A 23,881-nucleotide genomic window follows, 5' to 3' on the forward strand; every position below is an offset into this window, starting at 1 on the left:
CGGAAAATTAAAATGCGGAAAAATTTATAGAAAATTTTCCGAAAAAATCTGAATAATAAGAAATTGAAACATAAATTACTTTTTAAGGGCTTTTTATGTTTTTAACTTTTTATCGATAAAAAATGTCTAATATCAGTAAACATACTACAAAATATTAATAGTGTAACATTGTTAATCAGTTTAAACTACTCTAGAGGTTTAGTTTTACTTTCAGATTCGAAAAAATGAGGCGAAAATTCCGCTTTATATAAATTGGCAAACAATTTATTAGACTAATCATGGAATTAAAACATTTTTTTATTTTTTCGGAAAAATTCGGAAACCTTTCCGGAAAAAAGGCCTCGGTCATTTTACGGAAGCCTTTCCGACTTACAACACTAGTTTAATACTGAATGGATTAGCATTCACAAGAAATCACAGAAGTAAAATAAATTATATAATAAAATACACAATAATCATTGTAATTTAGTCGTATCCATTTTAATCTTGGCTTTTGACCTTTGCCACTTCATTCGACAACCAATCCAGCCCTTCGTAAAGTCCTTGTCCTTGAGTGGCGCACGTCGCTTGAATATGCCACTTTTAAAATAAGGACGAAAATGCGTTAGCTTAGAAAACTGATTGAAAACCAATTTTCTAATATCAGAAGTAAATGAATTACCTTTAAACTTCGGTATTGATTTAATTTCAACTTCTCCGTTAGTTCGGCGGCGTTCATGGCATTCGGCAAATCTTGTTTATTCGCGAAGACGAGTAATACGACGTCTCTGAGTTCATCTTGGTTCAACTTTAATACAAATTAAAATTAAATTAAATTAACAACGATAATCCTTAACTAATATTGGCTCAGGGAAATAATTATCGACGCCATTTAATTATCATTGCAATTCTTTAAAATATATTCCTACTTTCGTGCAAAATCTCTTGATCGCCTAATATTATTAAATTAGTATTTTGTACTTAAAGGAAAAGTCCAGGTTGGGTAAAACTTGGGTCTATTTGAAAGATCATGTTTAAATAGGCCTATACTCAAAAATAACAATCGTAAAATTTTATCTTTTTTTAATGACGAGAAATTAATTTTTAAACGAGCGAAATTTACCCGCCAAGCGATCTGCCATTTTCTTTCGCCTTCCCTCCGCAGACCGCACGCGGAGCAAGCGCGCGCAGGGAACAGAGCGTTGTTATAGCGCGAACAGCGCGTGATTAAAGTCCTAAAACGTCACCGCGAAAGAAAATGGCAGATCGCTTGGCTGGTAAATTTGGCTCGTTTAAAAATTAATTTCTCGTCATTAAAAAAATATACAATTTTACGACTGATATTTTTGAGTATATTTAAACATGATCTTTCAAATAGACCCAAGTTTTACCCAACCTGGACTTTTCCTTTAAATTTTTATCGGATATTTTTTTAATAAACAATAATATCAGAGTTAAATAATGGCATCCGATTGATAGAGTAAATATTCTAATTGTAGATTTTATTTATTTCGTAATTTACTCTCGCCATGTTGATTATCTTGGCTATACAATAGCAATTAACTTACTCGCAGGGCTGCTATTGGTTATATAAACTTAAAATTAAATCGAAATGAAGTTCATTGGAACTCTAGCGCCTATCACCATTTGCCAAATAGTCCGAAAAAACTAGAATGCTACTGTATTTCATCTTCTTTGAGCCACATTGACCGAGGGGCTAACCACTCTTAGAAAGTCTGTACACCGGATTACACTTAGATTACCACTGCCAAAGGCAGGGACTTCAAAGATTACGCGTAATCCCATTAGTACAGTCAAAGCTACGGCTCTGTACACCGATTACGCGGAGTGATCACCCCCTCGACATTGACTTAAAGCCATTTTTTCAACAGATGTCGCTAGCGTCAAAATTAAAACAAGATAGTTAAGCTGCATTTAGACCCAAAAGGCGGTACTTACAGGTACCCCTCGCGTTAATTGGCTCGTTTGTTAATTGGTCAATAAAATAAACTACAGAAATTTTGAACAGTATTTTGATATGGAATATATAATTTAGGTTAAAATCCACTAAATATAGTATAAATTGTTAAAATATAATATTCTACAAAGGCTTTCTGACGACGTTATCATTTGGCTATTTTGAATTTTAGCTTCCTTTGCCATTAATAGATGGCACCACGGTCTCCACTAAAGTCACTTTTTTTCGAAGAATCGGATAGATTCATGGCCATCTCTAATAATAGGGGCCTTTTCATAATACGTGTGATAGAGCCGACAGTTGCTTTTAACCAAGGATCCTATATGTTAGAAGGATAGGTAGCCTTCCGGCCAGCCCGTGTTTTCAAAACGCCGGCAGCGCCGTCGATATTAAGAGAGTCTCTAAACGTGGGACGTCATGTTTCTATTCCCTCAAGGACAAATTTTGGCGGTGCTTTCTCCATGTTTTGTCCTTGAGGGAATCTAAAGACGAATTCTCTATCGCGCATGACCCACCGACGGCGCTGCCATTTTTCTTCCCTCTCCTCATATCCTTCTAACATATAGGATCCTTGTTTAAAGGCTATCCGAAATTACCAAGTTTTGAAGTTCTTCTTCGGCTTCCACCATTCTTTCCCTGTCGATACTGTCGACCACAAATATGAGACCCTGCGTATTGGGATAGTAGTGTTTCCACAATGGTCGAATTCTGTCTTGTCCACCGACATCCCACACCGTGAAACAAATATTTTTGTATTCTACCGTTTCTACGTTGAAACCTACGATAAAGAAAACAATTAAGTTAATTTCTTATTAAGAAATAATGAATTAAAGTTACCTATAGTTGGAATGGTAGTTATAATATCTCCGAATTTCAGTTTATAAAGAATGGTGGTTTTCCCTGCAGCATCGAGCCCAACTATAAATGAATTAAATCAATGACTTAAAATAATGTTATTTTAAGTTGAATTATTCCTATTAATTCTAGAAATACCAGAAGTAAATGAACCAAGATTACCAAATACAGATACACCTATAATCACTTATAACAAAAGTAGCATAAGACCCAAACGTGTGTCAGAACGGTATAGTAGTTAGTTAGAGTTTGTCGCAAAGTAAAACAGGGAAACGAAGGGGGGTTGGAAAATACGTCATCAAAATTGAGGTACTCCAGCGCCGCCCAGTTTTAGAACGTATGTCTACGGGCGAGTAAATCGAAGAGAGAAAATCGCGCCAAACTATAGACTAAATATAAAGTTTGCTAGTACTATTCCAACTAGTAGGTTATGTAGTCTATAGTGTGACTAGGTCTCATTAGAAATTTTAATAGGCGCGAAGGTACAGCTGACACACTTTTGGGTCTTATGCTACTTTTGCTTATAAGTATGCATCTGTATAGAAAGGAGCTCATAACAAACAATTAATGGACTACAAACATGAAATGCTTATAATCCTTGCTTCGTTGAAAATGTTACCAAGGAAACTATATACTTATAAGAAATTATGTTACGTTAAAATACTAAATATTATTCAGCTAGGTCAATACTCAAGGCACCACCTTAGGTCCAAGTCATCTAGCGACTTTTAAAGCCGTTAATTTAGGTGGCCGGGTTACAATGCGTAGGAGGGTGGTGGCAAGCCCGATAACCCCAACAAGTTTAATGGAAGAGAAAACCGAAGAACTCGAGGGAAACCCCTTTATCCAGTAAATAAAAGCAGACTTTGAATTCAAATCGAAACTAATAACATATTTTGATAATTGAAAACTTTCGCTTACCCATTAGAATCCGAACATCTCTTTTTCCAAACAAACGCGTGAAAATACTCGAAAACACTAAACCCATTTTTAACCTTTTTTATATTGCTAAAACTATTAGGGGAAAGTTAATTTACATTAAGTTAAGAGGATCAAATTGATTCTACACAAAACTTTTCCCAAGAGACAACAATACCCTTCGCTGTCTGCAGAAAACTGACTTTGAACGTATCCGCGAAATCCCGCGTTTATAAGCGGCCGCATATTTACAGCTGCCACGTTTTTAGGCGACGCGTAATCGACGCTGAGTTGGTTCGCGATACGCTGTCTCGAAGCTCCTCCGGGAATTTTGTCGCGCAATAACACGCAAATCAAACACTCGCCATAGATAACAGAATGATCCGTAATCCGATTCTCCTGCAAGCGCCATCTACCGTTAAAATACGTAAGACTGTCATTAAAGCAATTGACGGCATGATCACTCTGACCTGTATTATGAAAGGGGCAGGCCTAGCTCAATCGGTACTTCAACATTGTATTATGAAAAGGCCCCTTTATTCGAAAAAAAGCTACTTTAGTGGAGAGCGTGGTGCCATCTATTAATGTCAGAAATAAATGAACCGAAATTATCAGCTTCCTATTCCTCTAGCACGGGAGGCAAGTTCCCCGTTTTCCCCCACCTTAGTGGCCGCGTGCTACCTTCCCCTCCTCGAAAAGAGAACCTCCCCACCTCCGCGGCGAAGGTTTGAATACGCTACCTGGCGACGGCCGAGCGAAACTTTCTCGAAAAACAAATAAATGAAATATGCTGCTGGGGAAAAATTACAAGTGCATCAGGTGTCAGTGGAAGAAAGGCTGTCACCATTAGAAGCAACGTCCAAGGAAAGAATAGCTCAAACAAATATAATCGTAATCAGTTGTTATTAATTAATGAAGCCTAGTTAACGACTAATAAAAACTAGACTAACTTGACTTTAAGAATTATAAACAATAAATATTTGTATTATTTTGTTAAAATAATTGTACTTGTTTTATTTGAAATATAAAACTGAATAGCAACGTAAATGTAGCCTTACTCGTAAACGAAATCATCATTTTTATTTCTTATTTCTACTAGCTCTTTTCTCGTGGTTTATTTCAGTTTTTTCTTCTTCCGTAGCCTTCTGTTTCTTTGGTCTTCCCATATTCTTTACTACTGCAGGCCTAAATATTTTTATCTGGGTTTCATATATCTTAAGTAGCTCCATTAAGTAATTTGTATATTTTCTAATTCTAATAAAACTTAAGTATTTCTCTGTTCTTTCATACATAAATGGTCTGGTAAGAATAGTTAAAAAGGTTTAAATTTATTTACTTTTAGCTGCAGCTACCGCGTTCCACAGTTCCACTGACCTCTATCAAAAACAAAACACGGCTAAGCCTAGGTTTGCAGACCACGTTGCTCACGATTTTCTTCGATGAAATAATTTCTCTTAGCCTCACTAGATGGCGGTCTAGTTACCCGTGGTGCATTCGAAATTGTCTCTGGAGTCGCGGGAGGCGGAAAATTAACAAGGCCTCCCTATTTAACCCTCCCCTGTCGCACGGGGAAATTGCCGCCCGAGAAAAATTTGTTCGCTGATAATTTCGGTTCATGTATTTCTGTTAATGTAAAATGAAGTTAAAATTCAAAATAGCCAAATGATAACATTGTCAGAGAACCATTGTAGAGTACTATATTCAGGGCCGGATTAACCAATAGGCCGAATAGGCCTGGGCCTAGGGCACTAAGCCTACAAAGAGCACCAAGAGGGATCGAAAAAAAAGTACAAAACTTTAATCATTTGCTTTTCACAAAATATTTTCCGGAGTAATTTTAGTATAAAACGTTTTATTGTCACATTCTCTGACGTACTGCCGTCTAGCCCCTGACGACATACTAAATCTGGCAGAAAAATGAATTTTCCTTCCATTTCTCAATTATAAATTGAGGAAGCGCCTAGCTCGCTTCACTCGCTATTGAAAGGGGGCACCAAAATTAACTTGGGCCTAGGGCCCCATAAAGTCTTAATTCGGCCCTGACTATATTTATACAACTTATACTATATTTAGTGGACTTTAACCTAAATTATATATCCCTTTTAAAAATATTGTTTAAAATTACTGTAATTTAGGTTATTGACTAATTTACAAACGAGCCAATCAACGCGAAGGGTACTTTTATGTCCCGCCTTTTGGGTCAAAATGTAGCTTAACTATCTTGTTTTTATTTCGACACTAGCGACATCTGTTGAAAAAGAGCTATTTCAGTTTCACGTCGAGCCGAAACTTGCTTTAATACGAGGGGCAGGTCACTTCCATTTTGGGTGCGTCTTAATCATAGTAAAATGATTAAATCAGGGTAATCAAGATTTAAAAATCTAATCAAGATTAGAAAATCTAATCACGATTTAAACAAGATTTAATCATTCTAATCATGATCTAATCTTTTTAATCAGGATTTAATCATTTAAACGAGATTTAATCATTCTAATCATGATCTAATCTTTTTAATTAGATTTAATCTTTTTAATTAGATTTAATCATTTTAATTAGATTTAATCATTTTAATTAGATTTAATCATTTTAATCACGATTTAATCAGATTTAAACATTCTAATCAAGATTAAACGTGATTTAATCAACTTAATCGTGATTAAATTGTATTTAATCAACTTAATCGTGATTAAATTGAATTTAATCAACTTAATCGTGATTAAATTGAATTTAATCAAAATAATCACGATAAAATCGGATTTAGTCTTATGAGGGGTGCGTCGTTAATCAAGGAAGTGACCTGCCCTATGGCACGCCATCCCGGTCAAAATTAAAAAGAAAAAACGGAGTTTTTCGTTGAAAAAAATATTTTAATGTAATTTTTGTGGAAAAAAAAAATTTTGAAAGAAAAAAATAATTTTGAAAGAAAAAAAATTATTTTGAAAAAAAATTTGAAAAAAAATAATTTTTAAAGAAAAAAAAATAATTTTGAAAGAAAAAAATAATTTTGAAAGAAAAAAATAATTTTGAAAATTTTGAAAGAAAAAAAATTAATTTTGAAAGAAAAAAAATATTTTTTTTTGCATATACCACACATAGATGGCTCTACTTTACGCTTGCAGGGACTACTAATACTGTCATGGGATTATTTTGATTGTGAATTCAATGCATATTTTTGTACACCGCTCCCTTTCACGAAACCTAAAGAAGCTCGATATTAATATACAGGGTGTTAACTAAAAATAGATACAGAGGCAATTACTCAAAATGTGTTTTATTTAAGAATTTGAAATTTGCAGGTTACATAGAGGGTGCAGGGGGACAAATGACAAATCATAAGTTACAAATTACGAACTCTCCCCCTCAGTTTAGAGTGTCACGACTATTTTGATCCGTTAGATCTGGTAGTTTTCGATTTATAAGCCCTTAAATGTCGTGTCATGATTAGAATATCACACACGACCTTATGGTTTTTTGTCTAACATTTCTCGGCTTCCCATTGGTCAAATTAGATCGGGTCAAAGCTGGTTAGACTTAAAATTAAACGTAGAACACATTTCTAATTGGAACCATTCTTCTAATCCTGACGGTTCTCGAGGTAAAATTTCAATGACCTTGAAGACCTGGTTCAAGGTCATTGAAATTTTCATTGTCATTTGTCCCCCTGTACCCTCTATGTAACCTGCAAATTTCAAATTCTTAAATAAAACACATTTTGAGTAATTGCCTCTGTATCGTTTTTTTAGTATTAATATCGAGCTTCTTTAGGTTTGGTCGAAAGGGAGCGGTGTACAAAAATATGCATTGAATTCACAATCAAAATAATCCCATGACAGTATTAGTAGTCCCTGCAAGCGTAAAGTAGAGCCATCTATGTGTGGTATAAGCAAAAAATATATATTTTTTTCTTTCAAAATTAATTTTTTTTTTCAAAATTTTCAAAATTATTTTTTTTCTTTCAAAATTATTATTTTTTCTTTCAAAATTATTTTTTTCTTTCAAAATTATTATTTTTTCTTTCAAAATTATTATTTTTTCTTTCAAAATTATTTTTTTCTTTCAAAATTATTATTTTTTCTTTCAAAATTATTATTTTTTCTTTCAAAATTATTTTTTTTCTTTCAAAATTTTTTTTCCAAATTATTATTTTTTCTTTCAAAATTATTTTTTTTCTTTCAAAATTTTTTTTCCAAATTATTATTTTTTCTTTCAAAATTATTTTTTTTCTTTCAAAATTATTATTTTTTCTTTACAAATTATTTTTATTTTCTTTCAAAATTATTTTTTTTTCTTTCAAAATTATTTTTTTTTCTTTCCAAATTATTTTTATTTTCTTTCAAAATTATTTTTATTTTCTTTCAAAATAATTTTTTTTTAATTTTTTTTATTTTCTTTCAAAATAATTTTTTTTTTAATTTTTTTTATTTTCTTTCAAAATTATTATTTTTTTTCAAAATTGTTATTTTTTCTTTCAAAATTATTTTTATTTTCTTTAAAAAAAAATTTTTTTCTTTCAAAATTATTTTTTTTTCAACAAAAATTATATTTTAAAATATTTTTTTTTTGAAAAATATCCAATTTTTTTTTCAACGAAAAACTCCGTTTTTTTTCTTTTTAATTTTGACCGGGATGGCGTGCCATACTCCCTGTAATCGTTGTAACCAAGCCTGTAGCTTTGACTGTACTAAAGTGATTACGTAACTGATTACAGATTTAACATTGCTATTGGCTGTACTCAATTTTGTACTACTGTAATCGACTATAATCGATGTAGTGGTTATCATTCTCGACCTAAGTGTTGTAAGTTGGAGGCCTTTTTTCCGGAAAATGTTCCGTATTTTTCCGAAAAAGAAAAGTTTTCAATTCAATCCATGATTAGTATATATTGTTTGCAAATTTAAATAAAGCGGCATTTTCGCCTCATTTTTTCGAATCTAAAAGTAAAACTTGTTAGAATTCTGTACTCGAATAAATATAACGTGCGTTTAGCTTTCGAATTGACGAGTCGGGTTTTCATAAAAACTGATTTATTATGAAACACACAAAAAAAGTAAAACTAAAAACTATTAACAGATACGAGAGACTAGTGACATCTATATCACGAGCTCGGCATTTTTATACACTGATTGTTTATAAACAAAAAGGCGCGCTATTCAAATCTGACAAAACTAAACCTCTAGACTAGTTTAAACTGATTAACAATGTAACACTATTAATGTTTTGTAGTATGTTTACTGTTATTAGACATTTTATTTCGATAAAAAGTTATAAAAATTAAAAACCCTTAAAAAGTATTTTATGTTTAATTTTTTTATTTTTCCGATTTGCGGAAACTTTTCTGGAAATTTTTCCGCATTTTATTTTTCCGGAAAATTAACAACACTACCTCCACCTAATAGATTTTTAATCACAAGACAAAATGCTTCCAGTCTTTAACGCCCAGCGTTGCCAGATGTACGATCATTATCGTTATCGTATATGTCGATAATTTTCGAGCACATTTTGGGCTTTACGCTAATTTCAATGGCTGACTATATACTTCACGTACGATAATGTAAGATAATATTTTTAATTTGTCTGAAACAGTTTTTTTTTTCAATCATCCGAGCCTCATTTAAATATTATTAAAAGTTTAAAAAAAATTACCGCCAATTTCCAAGTATTTATGGCGATTTGGAAGAATAACCAGTTAAGAATACGAGTAAGTTCTTATTGTAAATTTTTTAATTTAGAAATTAATTGAATTGAAGAAGTAACTGTTTTAAAATTGGTAACGTAATTTATTTTAAATATAAATAAATGAAAAGTAATTAATTACTAATTAACTTCTGACGTTAGTATAATTATGTATAACGCGTTAGGTAAATGGCTAAAAGTAATTTAAAGTTAAATGAATATCGGTAAACCACCTAGTTTAATTAATTACTGGTTGAATGAGTTTTATTGTGGCTTTGTATGCCTTTGAAACTAAGTTTCCGTATAATTACAGTTAATTTTAAATTTTGGATAAAAGTTTCGTTATTAAAGTAATTATTACTAATGATATAAAACGTAATCATCAACTTTTGGAGTTATTCCACAATGTACGCGTTGTCAAGTCCAAAAACATGAGCTCTGTAGTTACCATGGTAACCAACTATACATAGCAAACTATAGAGGCCCAAATTTCGGAGGTCACGTGCCTGAAGTAGGTAATCTGGTCGTCACAAAACAGTCCACCAGAAGGCTCTCAGAATTCGAATCTAGGGAATGGAGTTCTACGTTATCTTTTTTTTCTCACCAAGTAAAAATAAAAAAAAAATTGTTGCACCAAATAAGTCTATCTCGATGACGGATTTAATTTAAATTCTTATATTTTCAGCACAGTCGGAGTAAAATGTTTTATCATTGATATATTTACAATGGTTAAATTGAAATTTTATAAACATTTAGAAATACAATTAAAAAAGTTTGAAATCAATTATCACAATTTTAATTAAAAAATAAATTATACAATGAAAAATATTTTAATACAGGCCTTGATTCCGAATCTCGAGAATCTAATCTGGAATCATGAGAATCTCGAGAATCTAACACAAAATATACGAATCTTCGGAATCTTGGAATCCTACTCGAATCGATGAATCACATACGAATCACGGAATCTCGTGTGAATCACGTCCCTGACAGTTGGTGAGGATGTAGCCATTAGACAACGCGGTATACTTCTCGCTGACTGACTAACTCGAGTTCACAATGGAGACTGACTGACCGAGGCAATGTGCGCCTGCTAATAATAATGTGGAGCAGTGCTGCCAAACACGCCAGAACAAAGACTAAGGCCGGAAACGGCTACAATAGGCATACGTCATAACCAAGCTCCGCGTGAAGACGACCGCCAAGACATCTTACTACGTCACAGTTCAAGAGGCAAACACCTCGTGACTATATTAACTGCGATAAAATAATCACCACCATTGGCGTTCTAATGTCATGGACACCAAGCTTCGTTGTCATGGCAAAGAAAATAGGCTACACCCAAGGTTCGTAAAAAAGGGAACTATACACTCTTTTACGAAGTCGGCCATTTCATTACAGGCCTAATTTAAAATAGTGCAGGCAAGGGCGCCTGCACGTGCTCATCAGCTCGAGACGTCACGCGCACTTGACCGCGTGAAGCGGCCTTGCATGCACTATTTTAAATCAGACCTGTAATAAAATGGCAGCTCTCACAAATAAGGATATAAAAGAGTGTATAAGGTGGCCTCGATCGCATGTATTTTTAACTCTTCGAGGGGACTTTGTACCCTAGGAGGGGTTATACAACCACCGTGTCTGTCTGTCTGTCTGTGGGTCTGTCTGTCAGGCCTGCGAACGTTCGCATTTTCGGGGCAAAGGGTAATAACTGCGTACCCAGTTTCTTAGAATCAGGGAAAAGGTTTTTCCAAAAGCGCCCTCTTTTTGTCATTGGGTGTAGTATAATTGTTTAATCGACCGGGATTCGAACCCAAGCCCTCTTGCATGACAGGTGAGCGTTCTACCGCAGAACCACGGATACAGTTACGCTTTACTGAAAATTAAAAACCCTTCCGAGGAGAGGTATATTTTGGCTTGCCAACTTGTTTATCAAAATATTACGGGTTTTGCGTTGCTTTGTAAAATCGTGACGTCACCCAGATGAGATCACATTGAAAATCAACGGACGCTCATCTGGATGACGTCATCAATTTTAACTCGTACAGATATTTTTTCAAACATCTTCTTGATCGAGACCCCCTTAGGCTTCACCCACGTGCAAGCTCCGAATACACAAACAGGGTTGAATAGTGTACTGTTGGCCTTGGTGACCGTGACATAAAGTTCATACTCCTCTTAAGGCTTTCGCAATAAGGGGCAGCATTTATTAGACACCACCGCTCTGATCCTCCCTTAACACAACACTGTAGGGTGGGGTTCATTTAGAGCAGTGAGCGAAGTGACAAATCACGCTAAAATTTAAATACCCCTGTATTTTAGCTTCCCTACACATAGGCTTTATGAATTTACCAATTTTTGAATTTCTTCTTCGGCTTCCAGCAATCTTTCCTCGTCGGTACTGTCCACTACAAACACGAGACCCCGAGTATTGGGATAATAGCGTTTCCACAAGGCTCGCATTCTGGGTTGCGACTCTTGCCCACCAACATCCCACGAAGTAAAAGTTATATTTTTATATTGCACCGTTTCTATATTGAAACCTATAAAGATAAAAAAAAAATGGTGTTTCCGTAATAAAACATAAAAATTTATAAATGTAAAATGTTTTTCACCGCGTCACGAGCTTAAAGGGAGTAGAACCCTCCTTGTTTGGTAGGGTGCGCCATAGCTTCTCCCTTTTCTCGCTCATGGCGCTAGTCTACAATGATAGTAGAAACACCCAATTCTTCAATTAGAGGAAGCGTGCCCGCCCTGAAGAGGTTTTCTCACTTGAAACCTTTATTGTTTCATATTTAGTGTTTATTTTTTGAATGCACCCTTAAATAACATATAAACAACAATATCCGAGCTATAAATTAATTATTTTCATTATAGTTTGAATATTTATTCACATATAGTTTCTTAATTAAGAGATACGTGGTTTTAGATTCACGAAACGCGTTCTAGTAAATATGCGAAACTAAAGCACTACCAAAGCGGTGACACTTTTAGTGGGATAATTCCTCAAAATAGCTGTTAGCAGAAGGTATGCGTGGACTACCGTTATTGAGAGAGACCCTACTTTTGTTACCAAAGGTTTCAACAATTGGAAAGTGGCATTTGAAAACAAAAAGGGCTGACATTGACAAGTCAGAATATACAGCTTCCGGGGCCCCTCAACTGAAAAATCCTGGCAACGGGCCTGCATATTAAAGGGGAACGGTCAAGCTTTAACCAATTAGATAGCCCTATAGCCCCTTAAAAACTAAAATTTATGGCGAAAACCACATAAAAAAATATTGGTCAATTTTTAATAAAATAAAGAAATTTCGGGAAATCGAAAAGCGCGCGTCCGCCGCGACACCTGGTGAGACAGAAAAACAATATAAAAGCGCGCGCTGCTGAAGACGCAAAAAAATATGTTTTTCACGCGCGGCGCGTTCCAATTATAAGAGACTTAAGCCTAAATTGCGCGATTTTAAAAGTTAGGATAGTTCGCAAATCGCTCATACGGGGTTAGGGGCGCTGGCGGCAGCCCCTAAGATGGCGGCGAAAATTCAAACCCAAACCCCTGGCGTTATTTTTCGTTTCAACCTTTTGGGCCAAAAGCTATTTTTTCAAGACAAAAAAGGTACGTGTTAGTATATTGAACGTCTTGTTAATCTTTTGATACGGAAATAAGGCCATATTTGGAAGAGCTTGGCCGTTCCCCTTTAAGGTTTACTGGTTAAAACTTTCCATTATTTTAACAAAGTACTAGTTATATAAAGAGTAACTTGGAGGTCCCAGCTTTCGGATATATTACTTCTTGGTGATTTCCTTGAAGAGGTTTTATTTAAGCGCCTATTAACAACATCCCCATAGAGTAACCCACTCGCATAGAGTGGAAGGCCCTATGGAAGAGAATGAAACATAAATACTAAGGAGCCAACTGGTTTTCGCGGCGTGTATAAATCTAGTCCGAAGAGCGATTGTGTTGTTTTTACATTCATTAGAGTACAAACTGACTTTTCTATGGAGATATTGTACATGACCTTTAGGCCAATTTGTTTATTTCACGGCTCGAAAACCAGATGATGCGTACGAAAAGTGTTCACAAGTTTCGCTGATAGCCTTCCACTCTATGTCAGTGGGCTACTCTATGGACTTCCCATTAACAAATTGGGGTTGAAGAGTTACCTGTGATTGGAACTGTCGTTACAATTTCTCCGCATTTCAATTGATTAAGAATTGTGGTTTTCCCGCCGCCATCGACGCCAACTAATTGAAATAAATCAATGATTTAAAGTCACATTTTTTAAACTAAGTCTCATTTGAAGTAATCCTGTGCATTCTAAAGGTCCCCAGAGTAATAAATACCATATGTAACATGATAACGATAAGTATGACACTTAATATTTTTGTTAGGAACACTGACACCTAGGAGCAACAAACACAACACCCCACACAAGGAGAACGCAACCCGTCAAAAGTCGTGGAGTTTCTTGTGTACGTTTTTCATTGGCTAGACGCTTTAGCTCCTGCTGCCGTCGGAAGGGGAAAATTCGGAAATTTTCTACCCCCCCCCCCGCCCGTAAAACGCTCAGCGTAAAGGCTCATGACCCATTTCCGACTTGGACTCGCCACCCAACTGACTAGTACATTATCGTCATTGATAGTAGCATATGTAACATAATTAGACATAAGTATGCTTCTGAGTAACAATTCCGTAGAATAAATTTTATTGAGACCCTGTTTCACACGGAACATACTATAAGTGGACCAAAATTGAAAATTCTTATTTCCTTGCCCTTTTGAGAAGGTTACCATGGAAACGAAATCACGCGATCGCGAAGCAGAAATGAGCTTAACTATACTAAAATTATAAATGAAACACGACGGATACTTCATGGTTCAAGACATTTTAACGTTAAAATGGATAAAAACACTAGCTTTCGGGTCGAAATCCCTCTTCAGGCTTTAGGTTTACAATTGATTTAAAATTTAAAATTTAATGTTTACATTTCTCTTGCAGTGTATTTTAACATTAATTATTTTATTTTTAATTTTTAAGTCACCCCAGTTTTTTATACAGTTTTTTTTATAGCTATCGCTTCTTTAAATTGTTATTTTATAATGTTGAGGTTCTTTAGCGATAATTTCAGCTTCGTCCAAATTCATTTACTTTTGTTTTCCATACGTACAATCCCGTTGTGATTTTCTCCTACCGTTATACATTTTTTATGGTCTTTTATTCTTACAGATAATTTTCTCTTCGTTTCACCTATATATGACTTATTACATTCGCGTGATATTTTGTATGTAACCCCGGTTTCATTGTTTTTATCAATTTTAGGTCTATTTTTAATTAAGGTGGATGCCAACGTTTCAGATTTTTTACTTCTTAGTTTTATGTTAATGTGCTTAAATTGTCTATTTCTTTTATATGGCAAAATTAATTTATTATCCAATTTCGCGTTTTACTATAATTTATGTGAGATAAAGATGTCTTCAATTAAATTTTTAGGGTAATCTACATTTTTGTAATTGGTTAGCAAATATTTCTTTATCTTTTAATGGTTCGTCTGAAATCGTCTCTATTTTGTGTTTTAAACTTTTTACAATGGCTAATTTTATATTGTTCGGGTGTGCAGAGTAATAATTTAGATAATTTTGGGAATGGGTCGGTAACGTTTTTAAAAATTGATAGTACAGTAGCAGTTCTTTTGAAAATATTTTTAACAATTTTCAATAAGTTTACCATGGAACAGAAATTAAATATTTATAATTGATAGTACAAACTTGTCTTTTTTTCTTTTAATTTTTATATCTAGAATTGTTTTTGAAGAATGTATTTTTTAGACATATCTCGCTTAGCTTAATGATTGAATCAAGTTTTAAATGTGTTCAACTATTTAGTGATTTGTCTAATTCTAATTCTAGTTTTAAAATTTTTAACGCATTATCCACTTTTGTATATAAACTAATTACGTCTAAACTACATAAATCCATATTTTCATTCAAATTAAATTCATTATCATAGGTCGGTTTTCTTTGTGTAGTTTTATTAAAGCATATACATACGGGGTTTTTACGCACTGCGTATAGAATCTATATCTTTTTGGATCTCACCATTATCAATCGCTCTATTTACAGTATAATTCATTTTTCTGTCAATCGTATCGGTTAAGGCTGGGAAACGGAACAAGTGACGCGGATTTTGAAAACACAGCGAATAGCTCTTAAATAATACATCTCTAGTAAATCGCCAAGAAGTAATATTTTCGATAGCCAGGACCTGCAAGTCTTTGTTGAAATAATGGAAACTTTTCATCTGTAAATAGTACGACGTGTTTTTGTTAAGTTTTAATATGTCTAAAAAAAGCTACTTGGTTAAAAGGAAACTCTTTTTGCATACCGTACAAGTGAAAAGTTTTCATTATTTCATCCAGCACTAAAGAGTAACTTGCACGTCCTGGCTCTCGGAAATATTAGTTCTTGGCGATTTCCTTAAATATGTTTTATTGAAACGTCTTTTCCTCGCGCGTTTCTAACTTCAACAATCTATAGTTTAACTCGTGCTTTTTCAAAACGTAAGGATTATAAGAATCTTGGTATTTTTGGGTCTGCTAATTGTATGTTCCGTGATAAAATTATTATGTGACATATGGTATTGTTACTTATATAAATACCCATATCAAGATATCAAAGGCGCGCCAAAATATTTAATATTGTTAATTAATCTGATTTAATTTAAACTGAAGTAGCTATTTTAAAAATTAAAATTCGAATCGATTCGAAACGAATAAAATATTTCGAAAATTTAAAAAATTAAATTCGCTTACGCATTAAAATTTGAACTTCATTTTCTCCAAAAAAACGCGTGAAAATACTTGAAAACACTGAACCCATTTTTCCCTAAAGTTTATTTATAATAATAAAACTACTAATCCAAAGTCCGTTTGTACAAACTACAATGTTAAATTAAATTGCCGCGAATCAAATTGATTCTACAAAAAACGTTTCAAAAAGACATACATAACCTTCTCGGTCTGCAGTTCGTAATTAACTGAAATGGAAATTCCTCGCATTTAAGCGCACTTTATTTCCTGTAGGCTGTTACCACGTCTTTACGCGATACGTAACTGACGCTGAGAGGCCGGTCCCGAATTTCAAAACCGCTTTCAATGACGTGTGTCAGAAACTCGCCAGTAGTTCACAAGAGAGAACAGTTCCGTTTTCCTAATGTAAGCGCCATCTAGCTTTAAAAGTCGAAGGACGTCGTCATTTATATAACTGTAGGCCATAATGGCCATAACTGCATAAAATATAAGATACAGGATTGACAAGTCTTTAAACCAAATGTTTAAAAGAGTGCAATTTGTTTAAAACGTATCAAACAGTTTCGGGAAGTTTGAAAGGTGTTATATTGTAAAATAAGTTTTTAATAATATTTTTGTAAGATATTTTCTATTCAAATTCCAATTTTAACGAAGAGTTAAAACACTTTTAAACCTTTTTTATCGTTTTTTAGTTTGATTAAAACAATAAACTGTGTTTTAATTAAAAAAATGGTCTTGGTTGAAACAAATTACTTTTAGCACAAGTATAATTGATTGTACTGTTGTCCATACGTTTATAAATACAAATTGTGCGCTAGCCTTTTAGGTTTGCATAGAGCCACGTAGCGGCCAAAGCGAGAAGCTTAAAAACAACTGGATTTTTATCTGCTAAGCAGACGCTTTGGTCTCTTATTAAGGAAAATAGTCTGCTTAGCAGACGAAAATCCAGTTGTTTACGAGCTTCTCCCTTTGGCCGCTACACGGCTCTATGTAAACCTAAAAGGCTAAATTAATATTAACCAATATATTTAACTGAACCAGAATAATAACAAGTTCAAGGCCGCTTTCGCCTATTCCCAAAACACAAAGGATTTTAGCCCCCAATTGACGATCCGGTTGTGTGTGTGTTATAATGGAACAATCCCAGTGAAGCGAATCATTCTGTGAAACCATTTTCAGGAAAGTAGACCAAATTAGTAAAATACGAAGAATGGGTTTTTTTGACGGAAATTCGGTTTTTTTCAACCTTACCACTGTGCAGGAAATTTGGCGGGTTTTGTAATTTTGTTGGGCGGGTATTAAAATTTCCATCTGGTAACCCTGATCCGAAGGGAGTATCAGCGATCGGCATCGAAGAAATCAAAACATGATAAATAAGCTACAATTTCACCCAAAAGGCGGGATATAAAAGTAACCCTCGTATTGATTGGATCGTTCGTAAATTTGTCAATAACTTAAATTAAAGTAATTTTTATCAATATATTCTATATGTGATATATAATTTAGGTTAGAGTCCACCAAGTAGAGTATTAGTTGTCTAATTATCAGTGGCGTCGCTAGGGGGGGGGCAGTCCACCCGTTTGGGTGTTATTTGGGAGTGACACCCGACCGTGAAAAAAATTTACACAAACTAGAGACTAGTTAGTAGCTCACCATGATATTGTTAGTATTTGCTAATGGCGAGACCTCAACATATGTGAGAATAAACCAATTTAATAAAAAAGAATGTTTCATAGCGTGACTTCGCCATTACAGATTTAGCAAACACACTTTTTGACAAACTAAAACAAACAAAACGCGTGTACAGGTAAATTTGGTTAAGTCAGTGTCCGTTAGATGGCATAAGTGTCTTTATATTAAATTCGAATCTACCACGGACAGATATCTGCCCCAGGTGTCACCGGTATGTTCCCATTTATCCCAATTTTACCTTCTCCCAAAGTTATCAGTTCTCCCAAAAACATGGTGTCCCATTTGTCCCAATTCCATTTCTCCGAACCGGAGTTCATTTAACCCAAAAATATGTATTCCCATTTTTCCCAACGATCAAGTTTCCCAAAAATATGGATTCCCATTTCTCCCAACGATCAATATTCCCAAAAATATGGATTCCCCTTTCTCCCAATCATTATTTTCCAAATATATGGTAATTGCGCGGTTTTAGATCTCATCGGTACGAGTCGATATGTCGAAAAGTAAGTTTACCGTTTTGTGAATTGACTTGGCGTTAGGTTAGGTTAGGTTAGGTTAGATTAGGTTATGTTAGGTTTACCATATTCATAGTATTGTGGTGAACATTTTATCACTTGAGAGTATAATTTGGGTTATTTCTTTTGTTAGTAGGCATATCCTAATTGTAGGATACCAAGTGTAATTTTGGGACAAATGGGATTTGGGATAACTATTTTGGGACAAATGGGATTTCGGATAACTATTTTGGGACAAATGGGATTTGGGATAACTATTTTGGGACAAATGAGATTTGGGATAACTATTTTGGGACAAATAGGATTGGGGGAAATGGGATTGGGAGAAATTGGAATTGGGAGAACTATTTTGGGCGAAATGGGGGTAAACCGTGTCACCCATGCTAGCTACGCCACGGCTAATTTTAATACTCTACAATGGTTCTTTGACGCGTACGTTATCATTAACTATTTGGAATTTTAATTTCCTTTGCCATTAATAGATGGCAGCACGCTCTCCAGAAAAGTTGCTTTTTTCGAAGAATGGGATAGATTCATGGCCATCTCTAATAACAGGGGCCTTTTCATAATACAGGTTGCAGTGATAATATGTTGCTTTAATATGTCTAAAAAAAGTCACTCGCAGGTGCTGACTCTAGGAAAAATTAGTTCTTTGTAATTTCCTTGAAGGGCTGACAGAATTTCTGAGAAAATAAGATTCAGTGGAGGTAACGGTTTTCTCTGCTAAATTCTATTCTACCCTTCCTTGGTCTATGAACAAACTAGAGTATGAGATGTATATAAAGATTTTCGTAATGTAAAGTAAATTAAACAATGATACAAAAATGTAATTATTTTGTCTCTTCTGTTTTATTCTTTGCAGTCGACCTTCGCTAACTCATTTGACAACCAATCCAACCCTTCGTCAAGTCCTTTACATTCAGTGACAGTGGCACACGTTTCTTGAACATGATACTATTAAAATCGAGAGAAATATGTTAGCTTCAACACCTTATATAAAAACTAACTTTATGGATGCACCGATATATCGGCCTATTTTTCTATTATCGGCTTAAAGCAACTGTCGGCTCTATCATTTCCACACGTATTATGAAAAGGCCCCTATTATTAGAGATGGCAATGAATCTTTCCGATTCTTCGAAAAACGCGACTTTAGTGGAATGAGTGGTGCCATCTATTAATGGGCAAAGGAAGTTAAAATTCCAAATAGCCAAATGATAACGTCGTTAGAGGAGCCATTATTATATTTAGACAACTTATACTATATTTAGTTGATTTTAACCTAAATTATATATCCCATGTAAAAAATACGTTTTAAAATTAATGTAGTTTATTTTATTGACCAATTTATAAACGAGCCAATCAACAAGTGGGGTACCTGTAAGTACCGCCTTTTGGGTCAAAATTTAGCTTAACAATCTTGTTTTTACTTCGACTCTAGCGACATCTGTTGAAAAAAGAGCTACTTCACGTCGAGCCGACACTTGCTTTAAGCGAAGCCGATATTGGCCGATACCGGTATTAGAAAAATTATTTCAATAAAACATTATAAGAAAATTTTCAATGAACTAACTAATTATAATATTTTATTTGATTGACCGTAAGACATACTAGATCACACCTTTTTTAGACAGGGGGTTACGAGAGTAAACAAATACAAAACAACGATATTCGTTGATAGAAAATATGTATCACGTAAAATGAGAAGAAACATATTCTGATATGCTCTTGCAACCTTTTTCTTGAAAACAATAAAATAAAATGGTGTCGCAGTGCCCTGCAGGGCCGGACTGGCTAGTAGATGGCCCCACCGGCTATGCAATCGTGTTGGCCTTATTTCCCATTTCGGGACCTGGCCGTCTTTTACAAAGATTTACCATGTATATAGATAACTTTGTTAATATCGTCCGATATTACCGCCGATATATCGGCTGTACCCATATCGGTGCATCCCTAACTAATTTACTAATATCAGAAGTAAATAAATTTCCACCTACCTTTCTATTCGGGTACTGATTTAATTTCAATATCTCCGTTAGTTCGACGGCGTTCATCGCATTCGGTAAATCTTGTTTATTCGCCATTACCAGAAGAACGGCGTCTTTGAGTTCATCTTGCTGCAACTTTAATCCACATTAAATTAAATTAACAATGATAGTTAATTATAGCTAGGAGCAACAAACCCAGCACCCCACACAAGGAGAACGCAACCCGTCAAAGGTCGTGCATTTTCTTCTGTACATATTTCATTGGTTAGACGCTTTAGCGCCTGCTGCTGTCGGAAGGTGAAAACGGGGAAATTGTCTTCCCCCTTTCCTTAAAACGTTCAGCGAAAAGGCTCGTCCAATGAAATTTGTACACAACCCTGCGTTAACGTGCTTAAATGCTAGCTACTTACTCCTTGTGTTTGTTGCTTCTAGATTATAGTGACCCCGGGAAATATTTAGAGACTCTCCTTCTTGTTTCCCGTCGACATTTTATTATCATTGCAATTCAGTCAGATTTAACTAGCTTACTTCTCTGCCACACCTCGCCAAGAACGATTTTGCTACTCAAAAGAGCATTAAAGGGAAAATAACCTCAACGCATTCTTTATGGAAGACCACTAACAATTCGTGCAAGAATTCACTAACTAGCATTAGAAATATCTAAAGACACATAATGGAGCGGCCAATATTCGAAGTGTAGGTGTTCCACACGTGATTGGCAATTAGGGGGCAGTCCGGGGGTCATTAACTGTCAAAACAAATACTAGGACCATCGCAATAAATCATAAATAAAATAAATAATACCACTATTTCACACTAAATACCTGTGGTACTTTTCCCTTTAATGGTTGTTGAAAGTTCTTACCAATTTCTGTAATTCTTCTTCGGCTACCAGCACTCTGTTTCTGTCGGTACTGTCCACTACAAATATGACACCTTGCTTATTCTTTAAGTAAGAATACCACAAGGGTCGAATTGATCTCAGACCACCAATATCCCACATCTTGAACGAAATGTTTTTGTATTCCACCGTTTCGTCGTTGTATCCTACATTAACGAAACAATAATTAAAATAATTTCCAATTCACAAAAATGGCTGGTTGAAAAACGTTACCTAAAGTCGGAATTGTGGGTTCAATTTTTCCCGTTTTCAGTTTATAAAGGATGGTGGTTTTCCCTGCAGTGTCGAGACCCACTAATTGAAATACCAAAATTATTGGGAATCATTTTTAAGGAAAAAGTTGCTTTTGAAATACTTATAATAATTATACTTGTACCAGAAGTAAATACACCAAGTGTACGAAATACAGGTACTCTCATATCGGGTTAATTAAAAAATTTAATATTATCAGAAAGTTATAACATACATCTTAAAAAAGAGAAGAATCCATCTAGATCATAAAAATGAAACCTGTACCTTGGCCGGTTCGACGCAGAACCCATTGCCTCGAATTCCCCGCCCAACCGCGGATGTGTACACCGAAATCACGTCTCGCGGTACTGTTTACCCTGAGTACTACTTTTCCTAGTAATAGGAGAAGCGAAATTTTCGCTGCCCACTAAAGAGCGAAAAGAGAGGAGTAAAAATTTTGCTGCCCTCTAAAGAGAGAAAAGAGAGGAGGAAAAATTTCGCAGTTCACTAAAGAGCGAAAAAGAGAGGAGCAAAAATTTCGCTGCCCACTATAGAGCGAAACGAGAGGAGAAAAAATTTAGCTGCCCACTAAAGAGCGAAAAGAGAGGAGCAAAAATTTCGTTACCCACTAAAGAGCGAAAAGTGAGGAGCGAAAATTTAGCTGCCCACTAAAGAGCGAAAAGAGAGGACTAAAAATTTAGCTGCCCACTAAAGAGCGAAAAAGAGAGGAGAAAAAATTTCGCTGCAAACTAAAGAGCGAAAAGAGAGGAGCAAAAATCCTGTCGCGTGAGTGCGAGCGGCTGTTTATCAAAAATGCCCATTACGTCTCTCAATTGGGACAGTACCGCGAATGTATAAAATTTAATAGCCACTTCAATTTGAAGCGTCAACACAAAGGTCATGTTCTCTTGAAGTTTAAATTGTAATTATTTCTAAACTAATAATATATTTCGAAAATATGAAGAAAAAAAACAGCGGTCGGCTTACCAATTAGGATTCGTAGCTCTAAATCCATTTTCAGATTTTCTTTATAAACTTATTAATAAACCAACTAACGAATACTGCCTCGAATGAAATCAATTTGTTACAAAACCTTTTAAGAGAGACGACTATATCATTCGGTGTCTTTACTACACTAACGGTATTTTAAAATCCCTCCAAATATAAGACCACGTATTTCCTTATTGCAACGTTTCTACAAGACACGCAATCGACGCTGAGTTGGTTCATGAATCGTAATACACACCCAATTTCAAGTCCGCTTTCAATGACGTAATAACGCGCTTCAAGGGGTTCATAAACTCACCAGGGAAATGTATAAGTAACTACCAAAATAGCGTAAATAAAGTTACAATTTCATTTTTTAAATATTACGTGTGTTTTTTCTCGCGAAATGGTAATTGTCTATAGTTCGTATTTTCACCTAGATGGCGAAACTGGGCCCAATTCTTTTCCTTTACCAGTCCACACGATTCTGTTGGCGGGTATTTTGAAAAATATTGTGTTTTTTTTTAAAATATTTTGTGATAGAATTATTTTAAGCGATTTCCCTAGAAGTAGTAATACATAGAGCCATAACATATTTGTAAAAGCATTATATTTTAAAAGCAACTATCGGCTCTATCATTGCCACCTGTATAGGTGGGTTTACTGTGAGGGAAATTCGGATTGATTTTAATGCAATTTTCTATCCAGAGATGGAGCCATCGGTCTTGAAATTGAATTCCTCCCTTTCTGCAGAAAATTATTCAGTTCGTTGGCTATTTTTAAAATCTCCGCATTGTTTGGTTTTCTACGGTTTAATATAATACTTTCTTTAGAGATATTTCGCTTTTTATTTTAATTTTGTAGTTAGGTAGAAACGTGTGCTTTAAAAGTTATCCACAAATTTAGGTTATAAGTAACTAATAAGACAACAGATCCTATATTTTAGCTCAACCCTTGGCTTTCTATGGGTAGATTTTGCTGTGAAAAGGCCGAACAAAATTTGGCAGCAGAGACAAGCAGCAGCGCTTGGCTAATCTCTTAGTTTGGGATTGCCACGTAATAGGAACTTCAATAAAACCTCTTCAAGGAAATTGCCAAGAAGCAATATTTCCGAGAGACAGTACCTTCAAGTCACTGTATATATAGTGCTCTTTAAAATAATGGAAACATTTCACCTCTGAATAGTACGTCGTGTTTTTGCTAAGCCTTATTATGTAAACAAAAGCTACCTGGTTAAAAGGAAACACTTGTTGCATACTGTCACTGCCTTCTATAGTATTATAGAAGGCAGTGATACTGTACAAGTGAAAAGTTTCCATTATTTCCCCCAGAAGCAAATAAACAGTAACTTGCAGGACCTGGCT

At 34.7% G+C, this 23,881-nt stretch overlaps 2 protein-coding genes across 3 annotated transcripts; both read right to left on the reverse strand.

The window, feature by feature from the left end:
• Positions 1-281: 281 nt before the first annotated feature.
• On the reverse strand, positions 282-16,548 carry LOC149966231 (ADP ribosylation factor 4-like). 2 transcript variants are annotated; one of them, XM_090171129.1, is made up of 5 exons: positions 16,207-16,548; positions 13,562-13,642; positions 11,753-11,943; positions 662-787; positions 282-579 (listed from the first exon to the last, which is right to left on the reverse strand). In XM_090171129.1, exons 1-5 carry the CDS (start codon positions 16,271-16,273, stop codon positions 481-483), a joined length of 564 nt encoding a protein of 187 aa, XP_090027255.1. In that variant the 5' UTR covers positions 16,274-16,548; the 3' UTR covers positions 282-480. The 2 variants fall into 2 exon arrangements, with proteins under 2 accessions (XP_090027255.1, XP_090027257.1); XM_090171131.1 differs by lacking the exons at positions 11,753-11,943; positions 13,562-13,642; positions 16,207-16,548 and adding exons at positions 2,554-2,735; positions 2,795-2,875; positions 3,734-3,880.
• A 2,692-nt stretch (positions 16,549-19,240) lies between these two features.
• LOC149966232 (ADP ribosylation factor 4-like) lies at positions 19,241-22,781 on the reverse strand. Its single transcript, XM_090171138.1, has 5 exons — positions 22,518-22,781; positions 21,513-21,593; positions 21,264-21,445; positions 20,408-20,533; positions 19,241-19,364 (listed from the first exon to the last, which is right to left on the reverse strand). Exons 1-5 carry the CDS (start codon positions 22,543-22,545, stop codon positions 19,260-19,262), a joined length of 522 nt encoding a protein of 173 aa, XP_090027264.1. The 5' UTR covers positions 22,546-22,781; the 3' UTR covers positions 19,241-19,259.
• Between the last annotated feature and the right edge of the window lie 1,100 nt (positions 22,782-23,881).

The sequence above is a fragment of the Leiobunum rupestre genome, chromosome 1, assembly GCF_980474605.1.
Source record: "Leiobunum rupestre chromosome 1, qqLeiRupe1.1.hap1, whole genome shotgun sequence".
Taxonomy (NCBI): domain Eukaryota; kingdom Metazoa; phylum Arthropoda; class Arachnida; order Opiliones; family Sclerosomatidae; genus Leiobunum; species Leiobunum rupestre.

Excerpts from the sequence above, each read along its gene's own strand:
- LOC149966231 (XM_090171129.1), bottom strand. The coding sequence starts at position 16,273 with ATGGGTTCAGTGTTTTCAAGTATTTTCACGCGTTTTTTTGGAGAAAAT. Across the intron at positions 13,643-16,206 it reads TGAAGTTCAAATTTTAATGC|TTGGCGTCGATGGCGGCGGG; the intron begins GTAAGCGAATTT and ends TATTTCAATTAG. Across the intron at positions 11,944-13,561 it reads AACGACAGTTCCAATCACAG|GTTTCAATATAGAAACGGTG; the intron begins GTAACTCTTCAA and ends TTATCTTTATAG.
- LOC149966232 (XM_090171138.1), bottom strand. The coding sequence starts at position 22,545 with ATGGATTTAGAGCTACGAATCCTAATTG. Across the intron at positions 21,446-21,512 it reads ACCCACAATTCCGACTTTAG|GATACAACGACGAAACGGTG; the intron begins GTAACGTTTTTC and ends TCGTTAATGTAG. Across the intron at positions 19,365-20,407 it reads ATCAGTACCCGAATAGAAAG|TATCATGTTCAAGAAACGTG; the intron begins GTAGGTGGAAAT and ends CGATTTTAATAG.